Consider the following 13,418-nt stretch of genomic DNA (forward strand, 5'->3'; position numbering starts at 1 on the left):
TTAATATCTTTGGAAAGTAACACGTATGGCAAATGTCAAATATGTATCACCCATTTATACTATGCTTTGTTTTTTTTCGCCCCAGAATAAGATGTTCATCTACCGGGGCAAAGAGTACGAGCGCAGGGAGGACTTTGAGGCGCGCCTGCTCACTCAGTTCCCCAACGCCGAGAAGATGAAGACCACTAACCCACCTGGAGAGGAGATAAGGAACTCACCCGCTCAATGTATCCTCATGCACCGCTTATCGCATCATACCTCTCTCTCCCTCTCACACACACACACACACACACATGCACACATGCACACCATATTATTGGAGGTCATGGTCCTAAGCTGTGTTGGTTCTTATTTATGTTAATTAAAACCCGAGGAATCATTTAAGTCAGATGTGTAGCTAAGAGTTCCTAATCCATTGTTCTTGCTGCTGGTGAAAGTGTTTGAATATGACTAGATGAAGGTAAGGTGAAGAGCTGAGGCCTGGCTTAGGATTTACTCTGTTCTAATGCAGTAAGCCCCTTGTCACATTAGCTACCAAAAATGCTTTTCTATGTCATTTTAATGCAAATAGTAGAAGCACAGGTGTATTACATGTGTGCGCTTGTGTCTTTTTTTGTCTTCACATGTTTACAGTTTATTGCTGTTTTTCTTAATATCTATGACCAAAAGACATCCAGTGTTTCACAGTCAAGCCCATCCTTGAGCTTCCACCAAAGTTCCAGAACAAACCGGTGTCGGAGCAGATCTTGAGGTAAGCTTGTTCACTCCAGTATTTACTTCCAGCCTCAATTATTCAGCAGTTCAGCCTGCACTCCCACTCCAGACGAAGAGGGATCTTTAGAGTTCGCTCCAGTTGCATTATTAATACCATTGATTCTCCCCTCAGACATATTTATCCTAGATTACGCTCTCGCTCAAATTTCAATCAAACCCACTGGCACCGCTAGCAAACATCACACAAGGAGGAAGGCAGGCTCTGAAATGGTGGACTGTTTTTGAGTTTTTCAAATGGCAGCTGAGGAGTAAGACTCCCAAATCCCCTTTTTCCTCTGTGGTGCAGGCAGAGTGAATTGAGCAGTCAGTGACTTTAGAGCTTCATGCGAAACTTCCTGTAGGAAGGTCTGTCGTGGTCTTTATTGAAATATATCCTTTAGTTTATATATCTTTTATGTAGTATCTTTATTCTGTGTAATATCATTGTTTTGTGAAACTGAAGTCTGTAGTATGTTCCGTGTGGGAAAGGAAGACTGGTTTAAGTGAAAGAGCAGGCCTGGCAAAAAATGGCATAGACAAGGTTTGGTGCCAGGAAATGTAAGCAAAACCTAAAGAATGGCAAAACCTAAAGAATGTAGGAATAACAGGATGAGAGGGCAAAGGTGAAGTACCATATATTACTTGGTCAGTTATCTGTAAACATAGAGTGTCTTGTCTGGGATGACTTGAAGGGGTATAAAGGCTGGACAACAGCCAGAGGATGTTATCTCACTTTCTTACTTTGCTTTCACTTACTTGCTTGCTTCACTAATGCTCCGGAGTGCATTAAAGCCATCATCTGCAGTATACATCCACAGTGTGCGGACCTCTTTTGATGTTGTATTATTTAATGTGGATTTGACACCACAGGTCAGCGCTGTTCCTGGATCAGTGAGCACTCCCCCATCACACAGGGACAGGTAGAGAGAGATAATGGTGAACTGTGCCCAGGAGTAAACAGGGTTTGACCTCACTGGGCTGGGTGTTGGTTTAGAGGTGGGTGTGTGGCAGCTCTCCAAAGTCACTAGCATTGCCCTCTAATGCACACCCCCTTTATGTCACATGTAGAGTAGTGAATAGAGCCTCATCAGCACTCCAAATTGAGAGAGAGAGAGGGAGAGAGAGAGAGAGCACTCCCCTTGTGAAGATGGAGATAAGGAGTAGAAGGACAGAAAGCTAGTTGTGTCTGAGAGGCTGAGAGCTGGCCATGGTGGAGGGTCAGGGGTTTATATGTGCATGTTTCTGTGTGTGTGCGTGTGTGTGTTTGCCTAGCGGGTCTGATTGGACTGTGTAGCTGTGTTAATTGGCTGGATTAGAGGCCTGTGTGTGTGCGAGCCGATAGGAGGCCCGGCTCGCTCGGCCGCACTGTTTGCTCAGGGCTCAGAGATCAGCCGTGCACAGAGACGGAGCAAAGCTGCTCTCCCACACCACCACCACTGCCACGCCGCTTCCAGCAGCTCACTCCTCCTCTGGCTGTCACTCTCCCTCTCTCTCTCTCTCTCTCTCTCTCTCTCTCTCTTTTCTCTCTCTCCCTCTCTCTCTTTCTCTCTCTTTCTCTCTCTCTCCACTGCCCTTTTGATACATCTTTCCCACTGTCCCCTTTACCTCCCTGAATGTCATACACTCTCTCTAACCTTCATCATTTCAACCTTTGTGTTGTGCCTTTTCCTCTTTCTGTCTACCTCTCTCTCTCTCTTTGTGCCCCCCACACACACACCCACTCAACAACCATGTCATCTGTGCATTCCGGTCCCAAGCAATGGATTGTAAATAGCTTAATTGTGTGATAGTGAGGCCTTTATATCTGACTCCCGATCTGTTTATTAGATCAGAAGCAAGGACGGCTGGAGCCCTCAGATCTCACGTTGGCCTCAGCTGTGGCACACAACTCCAGGCCTCGGCGCTTTTGAAAGGGCTGATGTAATTCCGTGGGTTTGAAGTGTGGCGAGATTAGGTTTTTCATTCATCCACGACTACAGAGCCTGGCTCCTGGTGGCAGTGTTTTGGTGTGTGTTCGCTGGGCTTTGACCTTGTAGATAAACCCTGGACAAGGTTGCCTGCTCTGCCTCCCTGCCATACCAACGGATTGGTGTTTCTCATCCACGCGGGTCCAGCAGCGATGTTGCCAAAATCGAGCCGCACGCTCTGTGAGAGAAGGAAAACAAGTTCTAATGGAAACATGTTTCCAAAAAAAAAATGGTTTCTGTGCCACCATTGCAGTTGGAACTGGGTGCTTTTGAAAGGACCAGCCATTGCTTTGGATTTCTTATTTATATCACGCCATAATTATGAAATCTGATTGAAAGAGATTTGCAATACCATATGGTGCGCTTTCCACGGGAAAGGACAGAAGCATTATGAGCTGTGTGGTGTGTCAAGGGAGAGGGTTGTCCTTGTGGGAGTGCGCTCACATGTAGTGTGTGTGTGTGTAGGGGGGTGTGTGTGGGTGTGTGTGAAGGACATGGTTATTCTCCTGAGATTCAGCAGACAATGCTAAACCCATACCTCATGGCTCAGCCTTTCATGCCTAAAGACTGAAGACAGGTGGAGCCACCCACCCCCACACCTATAAGAACCCATTTGGAGTGGCATGTTTGCTCAAGGGCTGCAAAGGGCCTTCATCTAGTCTTTATCTCTTCCAATCAAGGTGTGACCGTGTGCTTGTGTGTGTACATGTGTACCTGACATTGTAAGTTCATGTTTTTCTCTCCTGTTTGTCTTTTTAACCCTTGCAGTTTCTACACTGTAAATGAAGTCAACAAGTTCCAGTATTCCAGACCAATTAGGAAAGGGGAGAAGGACCCAGACAACGAGTTTGCAGTAAGCGTGATGTTCTGTTTTGCTGCATGACACACAGAGCCACATGTTACAGCACTCATGCATCCCTGTAGACCTCTGAAGTTTGCCTACAAAAAAGGCACAAAAGCTGCCATATTTGCCCATTATAAGGAGATCCGGGTACCATCTTTGCCCATATAAGGAGATCCAGATCCTTTTTGATGGCCACCTTCAGAGGTCTATGTCTCACCATTGGGTGTTTTTCATGCTGTTTTGTCTGATTGTTAAAGACTATCTTACAATAATTAATAAATGCTCCAGATTTGGTGCTTCATCAAGACCAACTTTTGGTCTCTGGTAATGCTCCAGAGAGTCTTTGTGGATTCGCATGAAAGCATGTGTGTTCCCCGGTATAAATAAATGTCTGTGGTGCAGATTAACCACAGGAAACATTCAGCTCCCGTAGTGTTTTTCCTGCACTTTGCTTTACTTCAGTACATTTGAACAGGTTCCAGAGTCATCATTTGACATTTTCTGCATCTGCTTATGGAAAAAGCTCCTCTCCCAACCACAATTAATGAGCTGTCACCAACACACACTCACAGTTCTACATAAGCAGAGTCCCTTCTAAATAAACTTCATCATTATTTCTCTACCACACACACACACACACACTACACACACGCACACGCACATGCAACACAGGTGCTCACCGAGATGGAGTTTTTTGTAAACATCCATTAAAACCCTCTCTTGAAAATGTGATGTAAATTGAAGGTGGTTTTCAATGACAAGGAGAAGATAAAAAGGGCCATTTCTAAAAACAGGCCCTGGCTTTTTCTAAGTGCCCTTCTCAGCGATGGAGTCGGCCACCACCTGCAATTTAGCATTTCAGTAAAAGCTAGCGTTATTTTCCCCCGCTGGGCTCCTCAAGCTTTTTGTCTCTCCTACAGAACATGTGGATCGAGCGGACCACTTACGCCACCGCCTACAAGCTGCCTGGGATCCTGCGCTGGTTTGAAGTCAAGTCCTTCTCCACAGTAAGTGTGATAAGTATGGACCGGAGGCAGAGTCTGTAGCCACGGGGGAATCTGAGGGGCTAATCGATGAGATTTGATTCATCCTGTTAACCCAACTGGACAGCACTGCAAATGGACCAAAGCTCCAGGTCTGTGCTTGCATGCAGTGTGAGACATGTCTCAGAGCCCTTAGAACCTGGTTAGCCTTGTCACATGCATGCAGACACAGTCTAAAGAATCGCAATGGTAGGATGTGGCTCTGACACCATGTATCACAATACTACAAATTAGGCAAATGGGAGGTTCTGTTGCAAGGCCAATGCCAAGCATAGTGAGAAATTAAAAAGTCAATAGCTTTTCATTGTCGTCCTGCCATGTCTTTGCAGTGACTTCCAACATTGTGTCTTGAATACATTCTTTAGTTAAGACACTTATTTTGAAGCCCTGGGTTACAGTAATGTGCACTGATGCCAGCTTTGAATGCAGGGCCCGGAGCACTGTATGATATGGCGCACTGGCCCGTTGTGTTTTTTTGTGGCTTCTCAATCCGACTGTGTGCACTGGAGGGAGCATGCAGGAGAGGGATGAGCCGTGAAGCACTATCGACAGGCGGGGGAGGAAAAGAGCACCGCAGCAGTTCCAGCTCCGCAGCCCACTTACTGTATCCATCAGGCCCCGGCCGCAAGCCTCATCCTTTTAATATGCCGCTATTTTGTCAAAAAACAAATGTGCTACTTAGCGTAATTAGGCTGCCTAAGTATTCTGCAATCAATTACGCTTTATTTGTCACTTTGATTAGCCTCTTTCATGTTGGAGCTGCTGGATAGCCTGCTTGAAGTAGAAGCATCACACTCTTTTTCTTTTGTCTTCTCCGGCTATCTCTCTCGCCCGCTCCTTCTGCCTTGCTCCTGTGCGAAGCACTATATTAATTGGCAGGTTCTGTACTCTGTGCTTTGCCACTGAGCTGTTTGACTCTCCCTCTCTCTCTCTCTCTCTCTCTCTCTCTCTCTCTCTCCCTCTCTCCTCTCTCTCTCTCTCTCTCTCTCTCTCTCTCCTCTCTCTCTCTCTCTCTCTCTCTCTCTCTCTCTCTCTCTCTCTCTCTCTCTCTCTCTATCCCTCTCTCTATGTAGTTCAATCTCTTGGCTGTCTGTGCTTTGCTCTCTCAGCTGTCCGTGCTCACCCGGCTGTCTGCCTACATCACTCATCTCTAAACAGTGGCAGTTGGTTGAGAAACTGTTTTATTTGTGCTCTTTTCAAAAATCAAATTTGGCAGCCTGCACTCCTGAATGAATTAAACAAATAAATACAAGTATTTCTACCTCTGCTGAGGTCCTCGTTTGTCTGCTGAATGCATGCAGCAACATGCACGTCTCACTGTATGGAGGATTACAGACCAGGTGCTGCACCCCACCCCATCCTCCACCAAACAAGAGATTTATAGGCCGTGCCAGATTGACGTCCAGATGATGCCCAATAGGCTTGATCCCTGGTGCTCCATTTTCGATTTGGGGCCTAATGAGTCAGTGTTGATACAGCCCATCATACAAAGCCCCTCCATCCCCTGCCAGGGCCTGACTGCACGGGAAGACTTGGCCAGTGCAGAGCCTCTCCAGATTGGAGCTTTTGTCACGCTGCCACCCCTCCTACTAAATTTGGAATGGCGCAAACTGCCATTTAGCCCAACAATCCACACATGTTTTAATTCCCATTAGCAATCTGTGAAGAGAGAGAGGGAGAGGTAGGGGGACATTTTAGGGGCAGGGTTATAGGGAAATGGAGAGAGGAAATGGAGGACAATGTGTAGGGAGAATGGGATCGACTATGGAAAAAAGACAGACCAGAGAGACTGACACTATGAAAGACAGATTATAAGTAAATACTGGATTGAAAGTCTTCGTGTGACAAGCCAGTGTTTTCATCCCAGATGGATTGCTGTTAATGATGGACGAGTAGTTTGTGTTAAGCGTGCAGACGGATGGCAGCAATCCCATTTCCTTGGGCATCTCCCACAGCACTCCTCCACTCCCTGTCTGTAAAGCTGGATGAATGCTGCATCGCTCACTGTCACAGTGTGCCCAATTCCAGTCAAGACCAGAATCGTACAGATCATTATAACAACTTCAGAGAGAAACACCTTCTTTGGAAAGTGAACATGGAATGAAAGTGAATATCGCATTTGTGGATGTTAAGTTCATGCACCTACTGTAGCTGACTAGGTAACAGTGAGCCTCAGTGGCTCTATTGCAGTTGTTAAATGTAAATAAGATCATGTTAATGCATTTTTAAAATAACAAATATCAAAGAGCAAAGTACCAAAGTGTCAGATTTGTAAATCTGTGCAAATATTGACAAACAGAACCCTTACAGTTGTGTGTTAACTGTGCTTTATTTGCTTTTGTGGTTTCAGAGACATTTTTGTTTTTAAATGCCAGGGCCGTCTCTTGTCTTAAGGTTAAATTGTCCATGAATGTTCTATTCAAATACGGAATAAAGTATAAATACAGTACTTACCTTAATTGTGTTGTTGAAAATTATATGGATAGTTAGGTGCTGATGTTTCATTTGCAATATTTATTTCTGTGATGTGGTGATGTCACTGATTACGTGTATGACTCATGTGTCTGTATAATTGATTGACTCTTCGTAGGAGGAGATCAGTCCCTTGGAGAACGCCATGGAAACCATGCAACTGACCAATGAAAAGATCAGCAACATGGTGCAGAGACACTTGAACGATCCCAACCTTCCCATCAACCCCCTGTCCATGCTTTTGAATGGAATTGTAGACCCGGCCGTCATGGGTGGCTTCACCAACTATGAGAAGGTAATGAGAGCACCTCCCACATCCACTCATACCCATTTACTGCAGCTGGAGTAAGGAGTGCTCATGGATAGCAGTGCAAAAATGAGTCATGTTTATTTGATTGTTGTTTGATGCTGGCATAAGGGTATCAAAGCATTTACGCTTTGCTATTTGTCTTTGGATGCGGTCTACAGTCCTGATGAAATTCAACTGATTATGTAAATTCACCTCAGTCGTGGAAGATTACATAGCAATACTTGTATGACTATTCTCGCTGTAGAGATAAATTTCATTTATCTTTTCCATTGCAACTGCATTGCTCTCATCAATCTTCCACATTTCACTTTCTGGTGATTATTGTGATGCATCCACACCTACTGGTAGAGACAATGTGTGGTCATATGATCATATTCAATTCTATTGGATACATGGATTCAAACAGGCTACATTTCAAACGGTACTTGGGAGTCCTTGAATTTGAGGTCTTTCAAGCACCACTGTAGGAATTTGGAAGATGTTGCTGAGTGGATGGGGAGGCTTCTTTCTTACACTTTCATTTGCAGACGCTCAGAGACAGGAAGGACTATGCAGGGGCAGAGAGAAGGATAGGCAGAGGGGAGATTGCTTACAAGTTCCAGCTCTATGGGTGGTGGGTACTGTACATTTGCTCTAGTAGATTCCAGTGCAAACTCTCCCTGAGCAATGGAGGCACCAGCATGCGCCTTTCACTCCATTATTACCACTTTCTGGTAATGAGCCTCGATTAAGTTGTGTAGAAATATACACGCGTCACAAACTGCTAGGAGCTTCCACTCCATGACTTCATGCCTTGTCTTCCCTTCTTCACTCCTTTATTCCTCCAGCAACTGTCTCCTAGAGGGAAAGAGAAACTCTCTGACGTGGGCATGATTCACTTCATCCTAAGGACTGGGAGAAAGTAAAAATCTCCCATCGTGTGTTCGATCATAAAACAGTCACAACCAGTTGCTTCCTATTATAAATCAGTTCCCCAAATGGCTCCATTTGTGTCAGCAGGAAAACTCAAGGCATGAGTCACAGGAGAGGGGTGTGGGGAATGAGGGAGGGAGAGAGAGACAGAGAGAGGAAGAGCAGAGAGGTAGAGGGAGAAATGAGGGCTATGAAATCTCCCTCAGGGGTTCCTCTCTCTTTTTCAGAAAACAAGTAATGCAGAAGTGAAGAGAGTGATGCCTTCTCTCTTTCTCCCCCACTTCTGCCGACCCCTCTCTCTCTCTCTCTCTCCATCCCTCCCTCTCCTTCTCTATCTCCTGCAGGCCTTCTTCACAGAGAAGTACACCCAGGAGCACCCTGAGGACCGCGAGAAGATTGACAAGCTCAAGGATCAGATTGCCTGGCAGGTGAGGATGCTCTAAGTGTTCCCCTAATCCCAGCGCTGATTTGAAAAACAAGATGGACTTTGACTCCTCTCATTCAGCAGTGTTAATAAACATGTGTGATTGTGTGTGTAGATTGTGCACTCTTCTCCCTCTTGTTATAGTTATGCTTGTGTATGCAGAGTTGGTCCAGGGGAAAGAGAGAGTGTTGGCGATGTGTGTGAGAGAGAAGTAGTGTAATGAGGGAGAGCTATGCTGGCACTCAAATTTTAATGATGCTCAGTAAGCCCTTTCCTCAGTGAAGATGCACACTATATGTTTCTATATATCTCTATCTCTCTCTTTTCCCTTTCTTTCTCTCTCTCTCTCTCTCTCTCTCTCTCTCTCTCTCTCTCTCTCTCTCTCTCTCTCTTCCACCCGTTCTCCTCTGTTATTGTTGAGTACTGTTTTCATCTACATGACAGTGAAATTAGACAAGTAAAAGGTGTCTTTCATTGGGCCAGTTCTAGGTAGGTGATGCGGAGAGAGGGTGAGAGCAATTATAGAAAGAACCATTGTTGTGGCTAAAAGAGTGTGTGCGCGCATATGTGTGTGTGAGCTGTGTGTGTTCAAATGCACTCATGTTGTGAACCCTTAGTGGCCGCACAGGTCCAGCACTGTGGCCACATAGCTTTAATCATCGCTCTGCTCGCCAGCATCTCCACTGGGTTACACTAGCGGCCCTGTCCGTGAGACCCCTGCTGAGGGAGCCATCCAAATATATCCTCTGGCCAAAAGACCATGTGCTCTGTGATGGAGCCCACATTTCAGCTGTTTGTGTCCTTGTCTTGTGTGGGGCAGTGTACTATATGTGATGTTAGAATCAATGCACTGTGATTGATACACATGGCAGATCACTGATATTTTAGTTCTTTAGTTCATTGGTTATCCCATCACTAATATTTTCCTGTGCTCTCTTAAAAGATGATGCTCACTAGTGTTTGTGCTACTCTAGCTGGCATTTCACTTTTATGATTGTTTAATAACCATTTCCTTTGGGGGATTTGATAGTCAGGAATGTGATGAATATTTTTTAGTGGCGCAGACACTGCTGTGCAGGTAGCAGTCTAAGAGTATGTCACATGTAGTTAGGGACATCACAAGCATCTCTAACTCCTCACTCGTGTCTTATCAGTTTGCATGATTGTTTAGTGTGCTGGTGGAATAAGTCCAATCAGTCATGGAAATGTGGCTACAGCAGCCAGTGGATTAGATGTTTTTTATACACACACTCCCCAATATCACCTTTTAAGAAAACCCTTCACTTCCACCCTAGTTTCTGTATGCATAGCTCGTCCAGAGGCAACACATAATGTAATTCCTCTTTTAATCTAGTTTTAAACAACTTGAAACTTTGAATTTCCATTTTTTTTTCTCTGAAAATTGCACTAGAGCCCTACTTCAAGTCATAACTCTGCCTTCAGTGAGACATATCATTTCATCAATTTCATATTGTTATCAATATGTCTTAACAGCATACCTATTACCTAACAGAGATCTTGACTATATCAGAGATTAAAAACCTTTTTTAAATGTTTGAGAAGATGCATGAAGAGGATATTGACAATTGATTGAATTATTGATTATTGAGAGAATTGTTGATGGGAAAATCCACTGAGTCATTTCAGGGTTGTGCAAAATTCCAGAATTGAATTGAAACTGGCTATTCAATTCCAATTCAATTCTTGAATTTCACTTGCATTTCCATTGAGGTAGCAAACAGGAAGCAGAATTGCAATTCGAATTTTGCACAACCCTGAGTCATTTCCACATAATTGTGTAATGTGTCATGCATAGTGTTCTACTTGTGTGTTCTAACAACACGGTTCTTTGTGGTGTTTCTTTTCCACCATGCCAGCTGTTCCTTTTCCACAGACGTCATTCCGCCTCTCTGACTACCTCCGCTTGTTTAACTAAGACGCAGAACAACAATTCTGTCTCCCTACCTTTTATACAGAACGGCACAACAATCTTACATTGAAAACATTTTGTGTGCTATCGCTGTATTGAACATTTGATTGTACTCTTCCTTTTGTTTGAACACAAACAAACATCATAGTACTCGCTCTTCCTGTACCTTCAACTTTTTTGTAAGAGTCTTCTCCAGCAGTTCAGCTTAGCCCATGTTGTTCAGTTTTCAACTGCTTTCATGTTGGCTTTGATAGGAGATGATGAAAAGACCAGATACATATATGTTTTTTTATTAGTTCACTGATTAAATATTCCTTTTTGTAGCACATTCAATTGAAGGGGGGGAGGACTTTGTGGAAATGACAGATGAGGAACAGCAACAGCTGTCGGCCTTGCCTTTCACCACTGTCATTTGTCTCCTGCTCAAACCTGCCAGAACCAGGGACAGCAGATGGGGATGAATGCTGCCCCTCAGATCAAACACTAAACAAACACAACTCAAGCCCAACTCTGTTGATTTGGCTAGTGGGAGGAACTCAGGAGTAAACTGCTGGTGTGGACATCAATCAGTGTCTTCCATCTACAGGGATTCAAGTGGCTAGAACGATTATACAATTATTATTTTTTTGTCATTAGCATTTCCACCACTCTAAAGGAACTACTGGACCTGTCACCATAATCTAATAATTTTGCTCTTTGCACATAAATTCCAAACATGACAAAAGAGCAATATATTTTCCAGTGGCAGCACTAACATTACACCAGACCATTTCTTGGATTACCACAAGATCGACAACTTCATGCTTGATGTTGATTAACAGTTTTGTTTGGAAGGCATAAATTCATACAGATGTTTTGATTCTTTTTATTTGAAAAGGAGAGTTCTCAGTGTTTATCCAACATTCTTTAGAGAATTGTGCAAATGTGCTCAGCCAGAGCAATATGAATGTGAATTGTACCATTCCTCAGACAGATTGGGTTTTTCCTTCTAGTCTGCAGTGTTTTCTACATGGTGCTTTGTCGCACCAGCACAGGCACCAAAGTCACATTAGCGCTGCTGCAATCGATCCCAGGCTCGCGAAGAGCCAAAACGCATTTTTAAACATGGCCGATTGATGCCGTGTCACAGGCAGCGCTCCACTGAAGCTCCGCCAAAGCCAAAAAGAAACAAAAGCCGAGGCAGCAAGAAGAGCTTGCTTGAGATCAGGCCCTTTGATGAAGTTTCACTCAACTCACTCATACTCTCTCTCTCTATCTCTCTTCCTCTCTCTCTTCCTCTCTCTCTCTCTCTCTCTCTCTCTCTCTCTCTCTCTCTCTCTCTCTCTCTCTCTCTCTCTCTCTCTTTCTGTTTTCCATGTCTTGTCTTGCTCATTTTTAAAACCCTGCATGTAGATCCTACAGTCTTATATTGTTCATGTTTTTTTTTCTCTATCATTTGACCTCACTTGTTAAGGCTTCTATGCGGTTGTGTTGTAATGCTGGAATCTCAAAAGGCCATCAATTTGCATGGACATTGACATGCCTATCTGCCAGATACTATCCACAGGGTTTCTGCTGAAGGATGACACAGCCATCTTACCACTCCAGGGGTGTGTGTGTGTGGGCGTGCAGGCACACACAGGCACACGCATGTGCATACAGTGTCTGAGTGTATGCATATGTTTGAGGAGAAATGTGTGATGCACCCTAGTGTGAATGTACAGTTAGTGTGTGTGTGTGTGTGAGAGAGAGAGAGCTTGGTATGTGACTGCAGCTTCTCTCCCTGGAGTCTCATTAGCAGGCATTAGCCACAGCCTGAGGAGGAGACTGGCCGGCGTGTGACGTTGGGAGTAGAGAGGGGATAGTTTCTGTCGTTTGCCCTTTGCAGAGGCAGTGTGGTCCCTTTGCTAAATGCCCTGGAACACGCATTAATTACACTCGTTTCATGTGTGGTGTTCTAACGTTGGCTATTAATGTGGCTAGAAGTAATAATAATAATCTCTAGTTCAATGAACAAGATGTTTTTATTGAGCGTTTCATGCTCCATGCTAACCTCGATTTAAAAGTCACAATTAGACAAAGCCCCTTTTACTGGCCTAATGTGACTACAAGTTTAGACAAATAAAGGCATGTCTCAATTAGAAGCCTGTTCAGGTTTTGTGATCGTATAAAACCTCTTAAAGTCCACCAGATCGCCCACTTGAGCTAGTTCTGTGCTGCTTACTGTACATCTCACTGCTTAAAACACACATTTCCAATGATGAAAGGCAGCCAGTGTTAGCCAGAGTTCCAAAACGTTTAAACTTCTGTACTTAACGACATGCTGTATACATCGTTAGATTGGTTAGATTCTCCACAATTTAATTGTTCAGTTCAGTTTACAGAAACCATAAGCATCAAAGCAGGCTGTGGTCAAATCCATTCAGATTTACCAGCAAAGAGGCAAACGAAAGGGCCTACTTTACTGAATATGTGTTCATTCCTCGATTATTTATAGTCCTTTAGTCCATAAGGGTCCACTGATCAAAAGAATCCAATTGTTTTTCATAAAAAAATAATCCAAGTTGTGAATATTGCCATGTGAAGTCCATTGCTTAACATTTAATAGCTCCATTCCTCAAACGAAGACACTGTCTCTCAGAGCTAGGTCAAATAAATTATTTGTAATTGATATGATATTGCATATCCTAATTGTTATACATGTAGGCAAATATTCAAACTGTTTGAAATAATCAATTTGGTATTATTTCTCATCTTTGCTGAACAGAGGAGCAAAGAGGTTTT

At 43.9% G+C, this 13,418-nt stretch overlaps 1 protein-coding gene across 1 annotated transcript in view; it reads left to right on the plus strand.

The window, feature by feature from the left end:
* The window catches only part of dock1 (dedicator of cytokinesis 1), a 218,377-nt gene that overhangs the window by 190,863 nt on the left and 14,096 nt on the right, over positions 1 to 13,418 (plus strand). The window contains 6 exon segments of the mRNA XM_048233987.1: positions 86 to 227; positions 670 to 751; positions 3,489 to 3,573; positions 4,485 to 4,571; positions 7,198 to 7,374; positions 8,646 to 8,729. Coding sequence (XP_048089944.1) covers positions 86 to 227; positions 670 to 751; positions 3,489 to 3,573; positions 4,485 to 4,571; positions 7,198 to 7,374; positions 8,646 to 8,729 — 657 coding nt within the window.

Source organism: Alosa alosa, chromosome 22 (assembly GCF_017589495.1).
Source record: "Alosa alosa isolate M-15738 ecotype Scorff River chromosome 22, AALO_Geno_1.1, whole genome shotgun sequence".
NCBI lineage: Eukaryota > Metazoa > Chordata > Actinopteri > Clupeiformes > Clupeidae > Alosa > Alosa alosa.